This window comes from Pristiophorus japonicus, chromosome 15 (genome assembly GCF_044704955.1).
Source record: "Pristiophorus japonicus isolate sPriJap1 chromosome 15, sPriJap1.hap1, whole genome shotgun sequence".
Taxonomy (NCBI): Eukaryota; Metazoa; Chordata; class Chondrichthyes; family Pristiophoridae; genus Pristiophorus; species Pristiophorus japonicus.
This window is the reverse complement of record NC_091991.1, coordinates 73602014-73622358: the sequence shown is the minus strand read 5'-3', so window position 1 is coordinate 73622358 and position 20345 is coordinate 73602014. Positions and strand designations below refer to the sequence as shown.

The 20345-nt window shown below is 48.4% G+C and overlaps 1 protein-coding gene across 2 annotated transcripts in view; it reads left to right on the top strand.

Moving 5' to 3' along the window:
- Positions 1-20345, top strand: part of LOC139280850 (metabotropic glutamate receptor 8) — a 275813-nt gene that overhangs the window by 174024 nt on the left and 81444 nt on the right. For both annotated transcript variants that reach the window (XM_070900600.1, XM_070900599.1), the window contains exons 6-7: positions 15312-15451; positions 17850-18785. In XM_070900600.1, the coding sequence (XP_070756701.1) occupies positions 15312-15451; positions 17850-18785 (1076 nt within the window). The remainder of the gene's footprint in view (positions 1-15311; positions 15452-17849; positions 18786-20345) is intronic.

The following is a 20345-nucleotide window of genomic DNA, read 5'->3' as shown; positions in this document are numbered from 1 at the left end:
TAAATTTCAACGTGCCAAATCACAGGCTTGACTCTTGGGACAAAACACAGAGGTGCCATAATTGGGACAATGTGTTTTTCTTACTTACATTTGAAAAGAAGGAAAGGATATTAACACAGCACCTTTCACATCTTCAGGACATCCCTAACCTCTTCACAGCCAACAAATTACTTTGGAAGCACAGTCAGTGTTGTTTCATTGGCAGACATCACATCCATTTTGCACACAGCAAAACCCCATAAAGAGCAAATTAAGTCAATGAAGTGTTTTTGGATGAAGGTATTCAGAACGACGTCCCTCTCTTCAATAGAGACACGAGGGGGTAGAAAATGACTTTGCAACCGGGCACAATGCTGACATCGACTCCAGCCATATTGGGCAGGGATTTAGCGGCGGCGCTATGGTGTTGCGCTCCGATCACCTGCGCCCGGTGATCGTGCTATTATCACCGTGCGCATCGCCCCGGAGGCACCCCGGACCCAAACTTTACTTCTGCCCCCCTGCAGCAGCACTGGGTGACAGCACCAACAGCTGCAGGAGGCGTGGATCGGGCGGCCGGCCGCAACGGGAGCGATGATTAAAGGCGAGGCTGTCGAGGTAAGTAAAAAAAAAACCTGCCCGCGATCATTCAGCTCGGCACTCTGCTTCAGCGCTGGGCTGATCTTGTGGGTTTGCTGCTCCCTTGGTGGTCCAGGTCGACCCCCTTCATGTTGCAGAGCCTGCAGTGATGGTCCTTCCCTTTAAGGGAGGGAAGGGCCCCTTGAACACGGCAGCACTACACGGTCCAGGTGCAGCGCTACTGAGGTTTCTGCCCCACCTGCTTCCGTTAGCGCTTGATTTCGCGCTCCACTTTCTTCTTGGAACGCAATGGTGAATTTCTTAAAAGTTTGAAATCGGCGCTTGCTGCTACATTTTCAAACTTTTTAGAATTAGCGCCCCAAATGGCTCAGTAGTGAATTTCTCCCCCGAGATGTTTTACATCTGACCAGGTACTCCAAGCTTCCGTTTAACAGTGCATTAGAAAGATTATGGCCTAGAAATTTGTTATAGCCAAGAAATGGGCAGTGTTTAGACTATAATGAGGCTAGTAGCGCCCCGGGCCACGGTGCAGCCGTCGATGACGTGTGCAGCGACCTCTGAGCACCCCGCGACTAGCGCCCCGTGAGGCTGCCGCGAGCAGTGTCAGCGCTAGCCTCGTGGGTCACGAACCGGGCCAACCCCTGCTCCCAGGGAGGAAGTTAAAGGGGAGGTGTGCTGCGCCGCACGCTGCCATTTTGTCTTTTTGGCCGACTCAATGGTCGGCACGTCTTGCTGCTCTGTGGCGTGGTCTGGACCGCCAACGTGCAGCCCAGCATTCCGTTTGGGGGCAGGGCTAGGGCCACATCACCACGCCGCCCTGGTGGCCCATTGGAGCGTGCGACATTGCGCTCCACTTCCTGTGAGGGGCGTTATCCTCAGCTTCGTTCCTGGCATGGGACTTCTGTGCCAGGAGCAGTATGTCCGGCCCCAGAGAGCTTACTGGCCCCAGAGAGCTTACTGCCCCTAACCGGGCCAATAGCCAAGTTCAACCCCAAAATGGTTACGTAGCGCCAGTTGAAAATTGTCTAGGCTTCTCGCAAGATTTGTCCTCACTCTTCATTAAAATGATTGCAGTCATGATTTTCATCTAAAAACCCGAGCTCATTGGTGTTACAGTGAAGTGCTGGGCCAATATCGGGGGCAGTCTAATTGCAAGTCATGATTGCCACAGGCTTTTTTTCATGACTTAACGGAAAGGCTCATTGATGCTGCTACATCTCATTCTCAGCATTGTTGGTTGTGCAGTTGCCTCAACAATCCTAAGAAGAAGGACAAGTAGAGAGATCTGTTGTTAATAAATCCTGATGGCAGATCACTGCCCCAGGAGAAACCTCGGAGATTTTCTGATGAAGCTTTGGAGGGATTGTTTTTTGTGGTGGAGAGAAGGCAGGTAGTCCTGTATCCATTAATCATTAGCAGCTCCTGATGATGTCTGACACCATCATCATCATAGGCAGTCTCTCGGAATCGAGGAAGACTTGCTTCCACTCTAAAAACAAGTCCATAGGTGACTGAACAGTCCAATACGAGAAACACAATCCCTGTCACAGGTGGGATAGACAGTCATTGAGGGTAAGAGAGGGTGGGACAGGTTTGCCGCACTTCTTTCCGCTGCCTGCGCTTGATTTCTGCATGCTCTGGGCGATGAGACTCGAAGTGCTCAGTGCCCTCCCGGATGCACTTCCTCCACTTAGGGCAGTCTTTGGCCAGGGACTCCCAGGTGTCGGTGGGGATGTTGCACTTTATCAGGGAGGCTTTGAGGGTATCCCTGAAACGTTTCCTCTGCCCACCTTTGGCTCGTTTGCCGTGAAGGAGTTCCAAGTAGAGCGCTTGCTTTGGAAGTCTCGTGGCAGGCATGCGGACTGTGTGACCTGCCCAGCGAAGCTGATCGAGTTGTCACAGAATGTGGGATCAGCCACTTATCTTTAATCTGCCTCACCTCTGCATTGTCCAGAACTGTGCTGTGCCGTACACTGGAAGATAACAACCATGAGTTCCACCACTGACACCTGGGAGACCCTGGTCGAAGACCGCCTGAGGTGGAGAAATTCCATCCGGGAGGGCGTTGAGCTCCTCAAGTCTCAACGCAAAGAACATGAAGAGGCCAAGCTCAGGCAGCGGAAGGAGCATGCGGCAAACCAGCCCCACCGACCCCTTCCCCCGACGAATGTCTATCCCACCTGTAACAGGGTCTGTGGCTCTCGTATCGGACTGTTCAGCCATCAAAGAACTCACTTTGGGAGTGGAAGCAAGTCCTCCTCGATTCCGAGGGACTGCCTATGATGATGATGATGAAGATAACAAACTCACGCTGCTCTACAGAGTGATTGCTTCTCTCTTCACTGTCTGCAATAGTCTGTTTCTGACAGTCTGGATTTCTAACACGTCTGAACATGCACCGAATGCTGTTCTTTGAACTGCACAGCATCACCTTGCCTACAGGAATGTGTCCTTTCTTACATTGCTATTAGCTGCCACAGAGAGTGAGTGATTGCTTTTGTTTACACAAAGCACCAATGCTGCAGGGCCAGTATTTCCTTTAAGCCTGCTGCTTGTACTGATGCTGCTGTTTAAAAACATCCATCGCTGATTTCTGACCCACATTTTGGGCTCTGTTGCCATGCTGAATCGAGGCACAGTGACATTCTTGCTTAACTATGGTTGGAATCCCACCATGATAAACTGCGATCAACACCACTGTGCCATTCTTTAGGATGCTATAACCTCCCAACACACAGTCAGGCTTGGAATTAATGAGGTGCCTCCATAACATTTAAACAATGAGCAAATACATGTGGAAAAATAAGGAACAAGTTGCTTAATATCTTTGTGTCGGTTTTTGCTTTGATTTTATCCCTCCAGCTATTTCCTTCCTTGCTTACTTTCAATAATACTGATTGATAGAGCGATGGTGAAATGATCTTCCCCCTGTTGATTACTCACAATACCATTTAATCCACATGACAGTTCATTTTTTACAGAGTTAAATTTTTATGCAGCTAATAAAAATAATGAAGTGGTGACTTCCACTTGTCAGGAACATATGAGACAATAAATGACTTCAGAATTGATTTAAACTTAGTTGTAGATAATTTAATCAGAAGACAAATATTTATTGCTTAAGACTCTTCAGACAAATGAAGTTATTACATATAAGAATGATATACTTGCATTGTAAAATTATCAGAATGCTCCCAGATGATAGTTATATTTGTCCTGTATTTCAGTGCGTTCACACAAGTTAGAATACACCCAGAGAAATGTAAATATTCTGATACCTTGAATCCAAGCTGCAAAGCATAATCTTATGAGTGTCTGTTGTGTCTCTGCACCTTGTTACAAACTCACACGAGGCATGGATATTTCAGACACGGTCACTCTGTGACCTTCACTTTATTCCCAGGACTAAAGAGTACTGATCCTGGATGAGACCTCCCCTTTTATACCTGGAAGACCAGATGAGGAGCTCACTCCCTGTGGTCAGGGTGTGCATTCAAGGGTACAGGTACAGTATGCATGAGTTACAGTTACACACTTATAGTCATTGCAAGATGGTGAAATACATGACATCACCTCCCCCCTTAGGTCTTTTAGTTTCAGAGGTCAAGTCTATCGGGTGGTCGACGCTCTCTCATGGAGTGCCGCAGTTGTGGCTCTGGTGGCTGAGCCTCAGCACGCGTCTCTGTCACTTGAGGTGATTCCGGCCTGTCCGGGCTGGCCGCAGGGACTGTGCATGCTGAGGGCTGTCTTTGTTGCTCGTACGCTGGCAGTGGTGTGGATGATATCTCATCATGCTCTTCTTCCGGTTCCTCCGTGTCTGCACTGAACCTTGTCTTTACTTGGTCCAAGTGTTTGCGGCATATCTGCCCATTGTTTAGTCTGACCACCATGATCCTGTTTCCTTCTTTGCTAATTATGGTGCCCTCAAGCCATTTGGGTCCCAAAGCATGGTTAAGAACAAATACCGGGTCATCTATTTCTATACACCTCCCCCTTGAACCCGATCATGGAGCTTGGTTTGGGACTGGCGCTTGCCCTCAACAATGTCTGCCAGGGCTGGGTGAATAAGGGACAGCCGCGTCTTGAGCGTACGTTTCATGAGGAGTTCCACTGGTGGGACTCCCGTGAGCGAGTGCGGCCGGAACCTGTAGGCCAGCAGGAGGCGCGATAGGCGGTACTGAAGGGTGGATCCTTGGGTGCGTAGCATGCCCTGCTTTATCACTTGGACCGCCCGTTCCGCCTGGCCATTGGAGGCCGGCTTGAACGGCGCTGTCCGGACGTGCTTGATCCCATTGCCCGACATAAACTCCTGGAATTCATGGCTGGTAAAACTCGGCCATTATCGCTGACCAGGATGTCCGGCAAGGCGTGAGTCACGAAAACCGTACGCAGACTCTCCACAGTGATGGATGTCGTGCACAAGTACAATATGATGCACTCGATCCACTTCGAGTATGCATCGATAACGATCAGGAACATTTTTCCCATGAACGGGCCCGCATAGTCCAGGTGAATACGTGACCATGGCCTGGTGGGCCAGGGCCAGGGGCTGAGTGGGGCCTCCCTGGGGGCATTGCCCAGCTGGGCACACGTCGTGCACCTACGAACCCAGTGTTCCAGATCTGAGTCAATCCCCGCCACCACACGTGTGACCGGGCAATGGCCTTCATTAACACGATGCCAGGGTGCTCGCTGTGGAGTTCCCTGATGAACGCTTCCCTTCCTTTCTGGAGCATGACTACCCAGCTGCCCCATAACAGGCAGTCGGCTTGGACGGAGAGTTCATCCATCCGTCTCTGAAACGGCCTGACTTCCTCGGGGCACGCCCTGTGTACGGGCGCCCAGTCCCCAGTCAGGACACATTTCTTTATCATGGATAGGAGGGGGTCCTTGTTGGTCCAGAGTTTGATCTGGCGGGCTGTGATGGGGGAGCCCGCAGTGTCAAAAGCCTCAACGGCCATGACCATCTCGGTGCTTTGCTCCGACGCCCCCTCGGTGGTGGCCAGTGGAAGCCTGCTGAGCGCGTCAGCGCAATTTTCGGTGCCTGGCCGGTGTCGTATGGTGTAGTCATACGCAGCCAGCATGAGGGCCCATCGCTGTATGCGAGCTGACGCATTGGCATTGACAGGGATGTTAACGGCTTGTGGTCCGTCTCTAGCTCGAACCGTCTACCGAAAAGGTACTGGTGCATTTTTTCACACCATACACACACGCGAGTGCCTCCTTCTCGACCATGCCGTATCCACGCTCTGTCTGGGAGAGCGACCTGGAAGTGTAAGCCACCGGTTGGAGTCGGCCGTCATCGTTACACACATCCAACCCCGTAGGATGACGCATCGCATGTTAAAACCAGTTTTTTACAGGGGTCATACAAAGTTAACAGTTTGTTGGAACACAGCAGGTTCCTCGCCTTATTGAAAGCCCGTTCTTGACAATCCCCCCAAGACCATTCACAACCTTTACGGAGCAGCACGTGTAACCGCTCCAACAATGTGCTTAAGTTCGGCAGGAAGTTCCCAAAATAGTTCAAGAATCCCAGGAATGATCGCAACTCCGACGTGTTGCCGGGCCTGGGTGCACGGCGGATCGCCTCAGTTTTTGATTCAGTGGGCCGGATCCCGTCTGCGGCATCCCTCCTGCCCAGGAACTCGACCTCTGGGGCCAAAAACACGCACTTGGCCTTTTTCAGCCGCAGGCCTACCCGTTCCAATCAGCGTAGCACCTCCTCCAGGTTGCGGAAGTGTTCCTTAGTGTCTCGACCCGTTATAAGGATGTCAATCGTTCCAGGGATGGACTTGAGCAAGCTATCCATGTTTCGCTGAAAGATAGCCGCTGCCGAACGAATGCCAAACGGGCACCTATTGTAAACAAATAATGCTTTGTGTGTCGTGATGGTGGTCAGAAACTTGGATTCTTCAGCCAGTTCCTGAGTCATGTAGGCCGAAGTGAGGTCCAGCTTCGTGAACAGCTTACCACCTACCAGCATGGCAAAAAGGTCCTCCGTTCTTGGGAGCGGGTATTGGTCTTGCAGCGACACTCGGTTGATGGTGGCTTTGTAGTCGCCACAAATCCTGACCGAGCCACCTGCTTTGAGGACGGGAACAATGGGACTTGCCCAGTCGCTGAATTCAACGGACGAAATTATGCCCTCTCTGAGCAGCCTGTCCAGTTCACTTTTAATTTTTTCATGCATCACATCCGGCACTGCTCTGGCTTTGTGGTGCACTGGTCTGGCGTCCAGAGTGATATGTATCACTACTTTGGTGCCCTTGAACATTCCGACACGGGTTGAAAGAGTGACTCGAAGTTTTGCAATACATGAACTTCGCTTCACGGATGAAATGGCGTGCACATCCCCCCATTTCCAATTCATCTCAGCTAGCCAACTCCTGCCCAAGAGTGCGGGACCATTTTCTGGAACAATCCAGAGTGGCAACCGGTTCTGTGATCCATTATGCGTTACCACCATGTTTGCACTGCCCAGCACTGGGATGATCTCTTTGGTGTACGTACGTAGCTGTGTCTCAATGCGTTCCAATTTGGGCCTGCTAGCTCTGTGTGGCCATAGTCTCTCAAATTGTTGGGCACTCATGAGTGACTGGTTAGCTCCGGTATCCAGCTCCATGTGCACCGGTTTGCCATTCAGTAAGACTTTCATCATCATGGGTGCCGTTTTGGTGTATGAGCTGTGGATGTCAGCCACATGAAAGCATCCATGGTTGTTCCCCAGGCCTCATCCTGCATTTCAGACCCCTCGTTTGGTTCCTCTGTCTCGCAGACTAGCCTCGCTACTGCCTTTTTGCACATCCTGGCCAGGTGTCCCTTGACATTACAAATCCTACAGGTGTAAAGTTGGAACCTGCAGATTTTTGCAGTGTGTCTGCTCCCACATATCCAACATGAGCTGGGATTGCTGTTAACAAAAGGACTATTCCCAGGCATTCCTCTCTGATGGCCCTTTTGGCTGTTTCTAAGCACTCTGATGGGGATGTTAATGGTCCCATCAAAGGATGTATTGTTCCTCGTGATGGCGTGAATTGCCGATCCCCTTTCCATTGTCCCTGTTGCCAGGAGCTTGTTGCTGCCTGGGTGGTGTCGAATTACCCTTGCCTACCTGCCTGGATGGTGTCGAATTGCCCTTGCCTGCCTGTGGGGTTCTGTGTCATTTTTATAACATTGATTCTCTGGTTCAACGCAACTTTAAAACCAAGGCTGTGTGCGTAGATTACCTTGGTCTCCTCTTCCTCTTCCATAAAGGTCTGAGCTATCAACGCCGCCCCTTCAAAAGTCAAATCCTTAGTCTTTATGAGCTTCCTGAAAATGCCGGCATGATTAATGCCCTCGATGAAAAAGTCCCTTAACATCTCCCCCCTGCAGGCTTCGGAGAACTTACAGAGACTGGCCAAACGCCGCAGTTCCGCCACGAAGTCCGAGATGTTTTGACCCTCTCGACGCCGGTGAGAGTAGAACTGGTGTCGGGCCATGTGTACGCTACTTGCTGGCTTGAGATGCTCACTGATCAGCTGGCTGAGCTCTTCGAAGGACTTGTCCGCTGGCTTTTGGGGTGCGAGGAGGTCTTTCATTAGCGCATACGTCTGTGGACCACAGCTGGTCAGTAGATGCGCCCTTCGCTTGTCAGCCGCTGCCCCTTCCAGTCAGTCCTTTGTGACAAAGCTCTGCTGGAGTCTTTCCACAAAGTCGTCCCAGTCCTCACCCACACAGTAGTGTTCCTCTGTGCTGCCGGTGGCCATCCTCATGGTTCGGTGATTCCTGTTTCTCATCGCCAGATGTTGTGTCTCTGCACATTGTTACAAACTCACACGAGGCATGGATATCTCAGACACGGTCACTCTGTGACGTTCACTTTATTCCCAGGACTGAAGAGTGCTGATCCTGGGTGGGACCTCCCCTTTTATACCTGGAAGCCCAGGTGAGGAGCTCACTCCCTGTGGTCAGGGTGTGCATTACAAGGGTACAGGTACAGTATGCATGAGTTACAATTACATACTTATAGTCATTGCAAGATGGTGAAATACATGACAGTGTCCATGTATTTCCTCTGTTTCTTTGATTTTCTGAATTCTCGGTTCTCTATTTGAGGGAGAAATTGGACCGCGTCGCGCCCGTTTTCCAAAATATTGTGATTGAGGCCCAAGGCCCAATTTTGGGCTGGCCGCAGGCATCCCAGTTAGGGCACGGTAAGGGCGTGCCGCTAGTTCGGCACCCGAAAGTGGATCCGTACCGGTGTTTACCTCTTTGCCTCTACACCCATTCATTTCTTGGTGTTTTCCTGCACCTCTGATTCCCTTTGCTTCTTGTGCTTTACTTGACTCTAACTTCTAACCAAATCAAACTGAAAATCTGGGCAGTCTTGCACCCTGGACTGCTGATGTGCAGTTATAGGATGGCAGACAAAGAAAATGGACTCATAATAGGCGCATATAACCTCTCAGAGACCCATCTATTTGCCATTTTCTTTAACAGTACTGCACAATCACTTCCCCCGCCCCCCACGAATTGTAGTCATTTTTGAGGCTCAGAATTGTTTTCCTTTCTTGTAAGTTTTCAGTGACTGTTCATAAAGCCACAGAGACTTTGCAATAAAACCTCAGAGATAAGATTGGGTGTGGAATTGATGTTTTCTGCACACAAGAACTGAGTTGTTAAAGAATTCAAATACCTAACTTCCCGTGGGTATGGGAGTGCAGTCTAGTTGATCAATTTTTCAATCGTCTGTTGCTGGTGACGGATGTTTTGTTGCAATGATGTGGTTGTCATTTCTAAGATTCAAATCAATAGCTCTGAGTCATAATAGATTGTGCTTGTAAAATGCAATTGATGGACTGTGAAATGACCGCTGCAAATAACCTAGAATAACCATTGCCTCTATGTCTTACATTGGCTGTAAAGATTAAGCCACAATTAAATCAAATGCTGTATTGCAGTTTTGATATGTCAGTCTTGTCTTAATCAGAATGGCTGCTGTGTTATCTGCCTATAACAATTGTGACTGCAATTTTTTTTAAAACACTCTGAAGCACTTTGGGACATTCTCAACAGCTGTAATTCGGCACGATATTTCCTTTCTCTATCTTTCTTTCTCTCTTTCTCTTTTATCATTTTTCATTCTTTTCCTCCTAGTGACCCTGCTAGAAAACTTTTACGAACCTGTCCACATAATAAAAGCAGCCATGTGCAAGGATAGCACTTCGCACAAAGTTCACGTCAACTGGCTAAAAATAATCTGAGGAAAAACTCTGCTCCATGTAACTCTTCTCTCACTGCCAATAGTCTGAACTCCATCTCTTTCCTGCTGTGTAACATTGCAGACTGTCTATGGGATGCTGAGCAGCTCACGTCACCAGTGAGAGCACCAGTTTTCCCAGGGAGTTTGACCTTTTAAACCCAGGGTTCCTCCAGCTGGAACATCAGTAGGTGTGATTGAATATTGATTGCTCTTCACAAACAAATCGTCAAGATTATAGGGCTCAATTTTCCCCAGTGATTTGCGCTGTTTTTTTGACATAAGTTAAAAAAGCGCAGTTTCCCTGATCCGTTTGTACCAGCGTAACTCAGTTAGTTACGATTTTTCTAGGTACGTTTTTTTTTCAGCCAAGCGGGGGCGTATCCTGCCACCTGCGCCAATTCTGGCCAGGTTAGGCAAGTTTGGCCAGCTGAGAGTTACTCCAGTTCTTCTTAGGCCAGCGTATGTGGCCTCTGCAGAAAAACCTTCTGGAGAGTTAAGGAAATCGGCGCAGGTAAGGAAATCGGCACAGGTAAGTGCAGCAGATGCCCGGACAGGAGAGGTAAGAGAGAAGGAGAGGGAAATGGGATGGGGGGGGAAGCCTTTTGGTTTAGTTAGGTGTGGGGACCGGGAGGGAGGAGGCCATTCGGCCTGGGATAAAGGTGGGTGGGGTGGACCGGGAGGCCACTCGGGGCCAGGTTCAGGCAGGGGAGTGGACCAGCAAACCCTTCAGTCAGGGCTAGGGGCGGGGGAGCAGGATCGGGACCGGCAAGGCACTTGGGGCTCGGGGCGGGCTAGGGAAGCAGAACGGCAAACCTTTCAGCCTGGGATAGGGACGGGGACCGGCATCAGGAGGGGGGGGGGACTTTAATAATTAGAGGTAAGTTGCTGCAATATATTTTTAAGTTGCTGAAATGTATTTTAATGTGTTTTTAAGTTGCTGCAATGTGTTTTAATGGGCCCAAGTTTCCACACGCGCCTAGAACGGCGCAGTCCGGACCTGGGCGCCCGTTTTTCGCGCCACAAAGTGCGCCTAAAAAAATCCTCCGTATTCTCCACCTACCTGCAGGTCCTCTGGCCCTCGGCGCAGCCAGCACGAGCTGTGGGGGGGGGCGGAGCCAGGTCCCTGCGCTGAAAACAGTGCCGGGACCTCTGCACATGCGCGCTGCAGTGGGCACGCAAGTGCAGTAGCTCCAGGTGCCCGAAGCACGCAGCCCCTAGCCCTGGCCGAATGGCCTCACTGGGGCTGTGTGAATAAGGCTCCTCCCACAGCCAGTTCCTGCTTTCCCCCGCACCCCCTCCCCCGACCAGACCCGACACTCGTTCCCCCCCCGCCCCTGCCTCCGGACCGGACCCGACACCCGCTCTCCCCCGCCCCGACCCGCGCTCCTGCTCCCGCTCCCCCGCCCCCCCGACTGGACCCGACCCGACCCGCGCTCCTGCTTCCGCTCCGCACCCCCCCCCCACCTCCCGACTGGACCCGACCCGATCCGCGCTCCTGCTTCCGCTCCGCACCCCCCCCGACTGGACCCGACCCGCGCTCCTGCTCCCGCTCCGCCCCTCCCCCCCCACCTCCCGGCTGGACCCGACCCGACCCGCGCTCCTGCTCCCGCTCCGCCCCCCCCCGACTGGACCCGACCCGACCCGCGCTCCTGCTCCCGCTCCCCCCCCCGACTGGACCCGACCCGACCCGACTCCCGCTCCCCCCCCCCGACTGGACCCGACCCGACCCGACCCCCGCTCCCCCCCCCCCGCACCCCAGGACTGGATCCGACCTGACTTCCCCCTCCCCGACCTGACCTCCCCCTCCCCCTCTCTCTCTCCCTCCCCCCCCTCTCTCCCTCCCCCCCTTCTCTCCCTTCCTCCCCCCCTTCTCTCCCTTCCTCCCCCTCTCCCTCTCCCTCCCTCCCTCCCCCCCCTCTCTCCCTCCCCCTCCCTCTCTCTCTCTCTCCCCCTCTCCCCCCCTCCCTCTCCCTCTCCCCCCCTCCCTCCCTCCCCCCGACCCGACCCAAACTGAACCGAACCTCCCCGACCCGACCCGACCCAATGCCACCTACCTGTAAATCTGGTGCTGGGGACGAGCCCTGCCTGAAGTCTCGCGCCGGCCCGTTCAGCCTTTGGTCCCGAACGGCCTGCCTGAAGCACAGGTAGGAAGATGGTTTATTTAATCTTTTCTTTGCTTATAAATGTTTATTCAGGTTGGATTTATTTGTATAATATTTGTATAAGTATAAATAAGGATTTATTATAGAATTTAATGACTTCCCTTCCCCCCCCCCCTCCCCCCCCACCTCGTTCTGGACGCCTAATTTGTAACCTGCGCCTGATTTTTTAATGTGTAGAACAGACTTTTTCAGTTCTACAAAAATCTTCACTTGCTCCATTCTAAGTTAGTTTGGAGTACGTTTTCACTGTGGAAACTTTGAAATCAGGCGTCAGTGGCCGGACACGCCCCCTTTTGAAGAAAAAATTCTGTTCCAAAGTTGAACTGTTCTACCTGACTAGAACTGCAGAAAAAAAGTGTGGAGAATTGCGATTTCTAAGATAGTCCATTCTCCACCAGTTGCTCCTAAAAATCAGGCGCAATCATGTGGAAACTTGGGCCCAATGTGTTGCGAATTGGCTGTGTGTTTCACTTTGCAGCCTCAGCTCGCATTGTGTCCCTGGTTACCGTGGCAACCTGATCTTTTTGGTGCAGATCAAGGCTCCACCCCCAAAACTAAAGGACAGGTTAGGCTGTGCCAAAATGAAGAAATCAAACGGGGAAACTTAGAACATTTTTTTTGCCGTACTTGGACCCCCAAAAAACGGGCATAACTCTTCAAGTACGCCAAAAAAAAGCTTTGGGGAAAATTGAGCCTTTAGACTTGGCCCTTATGCCTTCTCACAGATTCACGGAACAATTTTCCACCAACCAGACACAATCCTGTGTCCAGAGCGGTTTATAATCCTTGAGCGGAACAGTTTTCTATTTGAATTTTATGGCTTAAGATGATTGTTACGGGGCCACAGTAATTGCCACCCTGTTTTGTAGAAATGGTACAGCTTTAATAAGTACAGATCATAATTTACTACATAATTTGACTGTAGATCTAAGGTGTTTCTGAAGAGTATTACTGGTACTTTTGCAACAATTACTTTTCGCACATTAATAACAAATTTTCAACTGTGGCTTATATTGATCTCTGATTTTGTGAAAGGTTATTGTCTAATGATTTTGAAATGATTCCAAAGGTCTTTCTCTATGATTTGCCTCCACTCACTCGCTTCACCTACTTTATATTGCAAATTACAAATCTGTTGCAAAGAATGGCCTCTTCTCTTTCCCACTCTAGTTTGTTTTATCCTCTCATCATTTTGCTCTTTTAGCCTTTCAACTCCTATGATTTGTCTTTTTTTTATTGGAAAATGTCACCAAAAGCGTGAGGAACCTTACAACTTGAAATGGCAATACAGTTCTGATAAGTGGATGTGCACAAATGTGACTGATTGACTTGGCACAGTTGTGAGCAGACATTGCATGATGCTGTGCGCAGTACCAAATGACTCCAGACGGTGATTGTGCTCAGAGAGCAGCTTCAATTTCTATTCAAGCACTGTGAGGTTTTAGTATCTGTAGGCTGTGCAGCTGAGGAACATTGTGACCTGTCCCTGGAGTAGTGGCTTCCAGCTCCTGACTTCCGCTTCCACATGCACCTCCTCACTGTTGCCACACAACTCACCCAGTCCTGCCTCCTCAAACTGACCTAGTGTAAATCTCCCAGGGTGGATGTACCTATACTGGTGCTTGCGACCGGTGGAATGAGCGACTCAAATACTGTGAGGTGTTCTGCATTCCTCAGAAAGCTGCTGTGGAATTCACCGGCAGTGAGGGTAATAAGGGTGTTGGGAAATTGAAGCCTGAGGCCTGCTTTAAACTGAGGGCGAGTTCAATCATTTTCCCGCTATTTCTTCTCCCACTCTCGCGCAACACTTCTCCGGTTCAGAGAGCCCAGCCTGAATCTTTAACCGAGCTCGAATGAAGGTGAATCTTTGACAAGGGAGAACCTCCTGCCCGCCCCTTACCTGTGCCCCACCCTCAGCCCATTTCCTGAAGTAGAGTGAGCATCACAGTAAGGGTGGGTGCCAGGGCCATTTACAGTGCTGTGCGAGCACCTGTCTGAGGGGAAGTAAAACAGCTTTGGAACTTTGTCACAGTGTAGCTTGTTCAGCTGTGCTGGCTGAAAGTTTTTTTAAACAGTTTCCCTGATGCTCTGTGATTGACTGTAAGAGAATTGCCATCCATTTAAATTATTAACACCTTCCCTCCTGCACCAATGCACTATGACCCATAACAACACTAGACACTAGGAATGTGCAGGCATCCCTTGCACTGAGCGTTGATAGAGAAAAATGATGGGAAATACATGACATTATCCTATCCATTGCCACCCGTTATAATACATCCACAACATCCATATTTTGGAGGGGGTGAGGTAGGCGTGAACAACTGATAGGGAACCTCTCTGGCCCACCCACGTTATCTCTGATTCAGCAGAACCAGAGCGGAAATCTGGGTCTATCGCGTTGGTGTCCAATGGGGGCCATTTTCCACTTTTTCACCTTCGCAGTAACTCCTGCAGGTTACTGGCTCAAGCAGCGGAGTTGACTATGGCCTCCGATATTTCCAGGCCAGATATTGCAGGAGGCAGAATAGGTTCAAACTTCCCTTTACTCTGCTCCAATGCTGCATCTTCGCCCCGATCTCACAAATACATTTTCCACGTCACCAGTGCAGCAGTTATCTTTACCACTTCTCACAGTGAGTTGACCAATTTTTGAGAGGGTATATGGATTATAGCATTTGATGGGAGTTCCATGAGATCAGTCACTGCTTACAGCTGGCGAAGAAGAGAATTGGATCTCCTGAGCTGAATTTGAACCCCATTTGTGCCACCTACATCTTTGCAAGATATAACTTTTGGGTTGATTCTGTCATTGAAATCATTTTAGATCATTGACAAACATGCTTCCATTACCTCAGAGATTCTTCTGGTTTCAAGGTATTTCTGACATAAAGGAATTCAAATGTCGAGTCAATCTGTGTTTTAACAACTGTCATAACCCTCCCTCAGCGATACTTGCATGCTGCATTAATGATGTTTTATTTTGACATATTCTCCCAGAAATATAAAATAAAAATAAGACATAGGCGGGTAAGATGCAAATCCATCTTACACCACATTGTACTTAAAGTCATATGTGTGACTTTGTATTCATGTGAAAACTATTTCCTATCATATGCTTTTTTTTCCTTGCAACTAACTGAAAATGAGTTATAAGTTTTTGATCCCGATAATGAGTTTTAATTGTGAGGTCCAGGAACATTCCCAGAAGCTCCTTGCCATTCATTCCCATATTAAATTATGTATTCCTTGCTACACTTAGTAGTTTAGATTTAGTTGCACATTCACATGCTATTCACATGCATTTTATAACATTGTTGCAGGAAGTGCTGGAACCCCTGTGACGTTTAATGAAAATGGAGATGCTCCTGGACGATACGATATCTACCAGTATCAGGTTGCCAACCTGTCCTCTCATGAGTATAAGGTTATCGGACAGTGGACTGATTACCTTCACTTGAATGTAAGCAGCAATCATTTCCTTGTTGTCAGCAAAAGTAACATAATCAGTAATAATTTCTATTGGAGGCCTTTTCAATTCTTGGAAAGTAATCTTCTATGTTTTGGGGGGTTGTGTCTTGTTCATCTGATTCAATAAGTGTAAGGCAATGTACTCATCAGAAAAACATTGGATAGCATGACAATCACTGGAGCCAGATATGAAATATCTCTAATGATGTGCTTTATCGCCAATCCTTGATGTGTTCAATTTGTAGATCCTTCTATCATGCTCACTGTGATATAACAGGTTTGCTTTTGGGAACATTGGATAATGTGCATTGTCCTTTCGTTCAGAATTCATATTATAGCGATAAGTTAATTTGTAGAATAGGGGATATTACGGGCATTACACGCCTCTGAGGCGCTCCTTGCCATTATGAGTGATGGATGGTTTGGTAATGAGACCCATTGTGACAGTAATGATGCCAATGCACAAAGAAAATGTTGTTATTGCTATTACCACCAATTTTTGTGCTGTAATTTTCTGTATGATGCCAGTGCTTTAAGCCAGTGAGAAAGTCTTTTTCAATTCATTTAAAATACCTGTTTTGAGATTTCAAATATACAAACTAATTCATGACTTCATTCTTTTAAATTCATTCTTGGGATGTGGGCATCACTGACAAGGCTAGCATTTATTGGCTATCTATTGTTGCCCTGAGAAGATGGTGGTAACTCAGTGGCTTGCTCGGCCACTTCAGAGGGCAGTTAATTGTCAAGCAGATTGGTGTGGGACTGGAGTCACATATAGACCAGACAGGGTAAGGACAGCAGGTTCCCTTCCATAAAATGAACCAGTTGGGTTTTTCCGTCAATCCGACAGCTTCATGGTCACTTTTAATGATACTCTTTTATTTCCAGACTTTTTAAAACGGAATTCTAATTCTCAAACTGTTATGCAGGGATTTTAACTTGCGTTCTCTTGATTACTCGTCCAGTAACATAACCCTAACACTACACAACATTACATCATCACACTAGTTGTCAGTAAAGTGGTTGAATTAATTGTTGTTCCTGATATGTTTGAGCTTGTATCCTGCTTCAACATTAAAAAATGAGAGATGGACGAACATATTAATACAATTAGAAATGTGGACAGACGGTGGATAAAAACAGACAAGCCAACACAACGAGGAAGTATCAGTGGGTGGATGATTGTATTTTGTAACAGATCACCTCAGTCAAGTGATGGAGAGAAGACCTTAAAGAAACAGAAGATATTAAAGAAATAGAGGATGCGTAAATAACAAATAGTGGAAGGCCTAAGGAAAATGGGAGCGGGGAAAACAGAAAACCTGGGGTTCTGGGTTGAAATGAAAAGAGGTTTGAAATGTAAATAGAAGATGCAGGTACACCTGGTTCAAAACAAAGAAAGACAGGGTCAACAGGGAGATCCCACTCCACACTCCACTCCTCCCCACACCTCTCGAGTCCAACCCCACCATCCCACTCCCACCCCACTCCTCCCCACATCCACCCACTCCTCCCTACTCCCACCCCACACCTCCCTACTCCAACCCCACCACCCTACTCCCACCCCACTCCCACCCCACCACCCCACTCCCACCCTACTCCTCCCCACACCCACCCTACTCCTCCCCACTCCCACCCCACTCCTCCCCACTCCCACCCCACTCCTCCCCACACTCACCCACTCCTCCCCACTCCCACTCCCACCCCACTCCCACCCCACTCCTCCCCACACTCACCCACACCTCCCCACACCCATCCCACCACCCCATTCCTCCCTACTCCCACTCCCACCCCATTCCTCCCCACTCCCACCCCACACCTCCATACTCCCACCCCACCACCCCACTCCTCCACACTCACACTCCACTCCTCCTCACTCCTCCCCACTCCCACCCCACACATCCATACTCCTTTCCACTCCCACACCACTCCTTCCTACTCCTCCCTACTCCTCCCCACTCTTCCCTACTCCTCCCCATTCCCATCCCACTCCTCCCCACTCCACCCCACTCCTCCTCACTCCGCCCCGCTCCTCCCCGCTCTATCTCACTCTTCCCCACTGCCACCCTGCTCCACCCCCAGCCCACTCCCACCCACCTCGCCATAAATCTAGTTGTACTTAAGCACTTGCTCATCCTTTACACTTGCATTGAATCATAGACTATTTTAAGTTGCATTTTCACACTCACTATTTTGTTTTCCATCCTTGAATGCATGGTTTGCTGCTACGACTTAGCAGTGAAGCATTTCTTCCAGTGATGAATGTGTTAATAATTACGCAAGAAGCTCATCTTAAGAGTTCAATGTTTGTTCAAATTGTATTTATGTTCTGACATAGCCAGTTATGTATTAAACCACGGATGGCTCATTCATTCACCTCTCCGCAGGTGAAGAACATGCAGTGGGCCAGAGGAGAACGTGTCATTCCACAGTCAATCTGCAGCCAGCCGTGTAAGTCTGGTGAGAGAAAGAAGACCGTGAAGGGCGTGCCCTGCTGCTGGCATTGTGAGCGCTGTGAAGGCTACCAGTACCAGATCGATGAGTCAACTTGTAAAATGTGCCCGTTTAACAGGAGGCCAAATGCGAATGGCACAGACTGCCATCTTATCCCCATAGTCAAACTAGAATGGCATTCTCCTTGGGCCATAGTACCTGTCTTCATAGCTATGCTTGGAATCATAGCCACCACGTTTGTTATTACAACCTTTATTCGTCATAACGATACACCAATAGTGAGGGCGTCTGGCCGAGAGCTAAGCTATGTTTTGCTGACTGGAATATTCTTGTGCTATGCTGTAACCTTCCTAATGATTGCAACTCCTGACATAGTTCTTTGCTCTTTCCGACGCATCTTCTTAGGACTGGGCATGTGCATTAGCTATGCAGCACTGCTCACAAAGACTAACAGAATTCACAGAATATTTGAACAAGGTAAGACGTCTGTCTCTGCTCCCAGGTTTATCAGCCCAGCTTCCCAGCTGGCAATCACTTTTAGCCTGATCTCTCTGCAGCTCCTGGGAGTCTTTATCTGGTTCGCTGTCGATCCTCCGCACACCATTGTAGACTATGGGGAGCAGCGAACAGTTGATCCAGACAATGCCAGGGGCATTCTCAAATGTGACATTTCTGACCTTTCTCTCATCTGTTCCCTGGGATACAGCATTCTGCTGATGGTCACATGCACTGTGTACGCAATTAAAACCAGAGGGGTTCCAGAGACCTTCAACGAAGCCAAACCAATTGGGTTTACCATGTACACCACCTGCATAATTTGGTTAGCTTTTATTCCAATATTTTTTGGCACAGCCCAGTCTGCAGAAAGGGTAAGTGTTTTAACATTTTGATTGTCTCCCACTATGCCATAAGTACCGATGTGTCTCATTTAGTGTCTGTGTTAATCCATCTATATAAGTCTATCTTAGTCTTGCATCATCCAGATGAACAGCAATGATAAACAAAGATTGTCCATGCGTTTTTTTCCTACTCATGAAATGTATTAATTATTGTTCCGATTGTTTCAACCATTTGGTATTTATTGCAGATATTTCCATAATATATCCCAATTAAGCTTACAAGGAAGGTTATAAGCAATAGGTTCCTGGCTCAAGATGGGTATCTGGATACTAAACTATACGAGAAACAAATTCAATCAACAAAAAAAACATGTTTATATGGAACTTATCCTGTCCCCAGGATCTCCCAAAGTACCTAACAACCAGTGGAAGTTCTTATTTCGTTGGTGCAGCCACTTTTGTTATGTAGGCAAACAGCAGCCAGACACAACAACAACCTGCATTTATATAGCACCTTATAAAAACATCCCAAGGCCCTTCACAGGAGCGTTATCAGATTAAATTTGATACTGAGCCACGTAAAGAGATATTAGGACAGGTGACCAAAAGCTGGGTCAAAGAAAATGAAGAATGAGCAGATAATCTGTTTTTAGTGGGGGGAGGAATGTTGTCTAGGACAGGGGAGAACTCCCTGCTCTTCTTTGAATATTGCCACTGATCTTTTGCATCAAGCAGACCAGGACTTCAGTTTGTCGTCTCCTCCAAAAGACGGCATCTCTAGCAATGCAGCATTCCCTCAGTACCGCACTGAAACTTCGGAGCAGATGATTTGCTCACGTGGATAGCGGGGCCTGAACTCCCAACCTACTGACTGAGGGGCAAGAACACAAACACTACCAACAGAGCCAAGCTGGTACTAACAGCCCAAAACACATTAACATGCCGCAGCCTTTGGCATTTCTAGTTACTTTAATGCTGTTGTCATTTTTAATGCTGCAGATATTTCCATAAGATATCCCAATTAAGCTTAAGAGGCTGTTTAAAGCATTGTTCTTGTAGAAATCCTCATTGAGAAAATTGTGCGACACATCTTGACAAGTATTACAATTTGGTTGGAACAGCCCCAATTTCTTTGCTCTTGCTATTAATATCCTTGCATCCCACAAGACATTTTCCATAACTGAATGAGCCTCAGACATCTCACTGCTGAATTAACCATGTAATTCTGCCCTCCCCCCCTCCAACTCAGTCATGAGTTGATTTGGTCTAGGACCATCCCTCTCCTGATTATGCTCCCTCCCAATTGCAGTAACCCCTCCACCTGCCCTACTTGTCATCAGGCCAGATTTTGAATCAGCAAATACTGATATGGTGTATTACCAACATTTACTTAATAGGAAGGTCAAACATTCAGATTTGTTCATGTACACCATATAATAGGCAACAATGCACATGAATAAAGTTTCCACAGTTTCCCTTAAGAGAAAATGCAAGCCATTGTTGCCTATTATATGGTGTACATGAACAAATCTAAATGATTGATCTTCCTATTAGGTAAATGTATGTAATACACAGTAGCAAGCTCGGTTT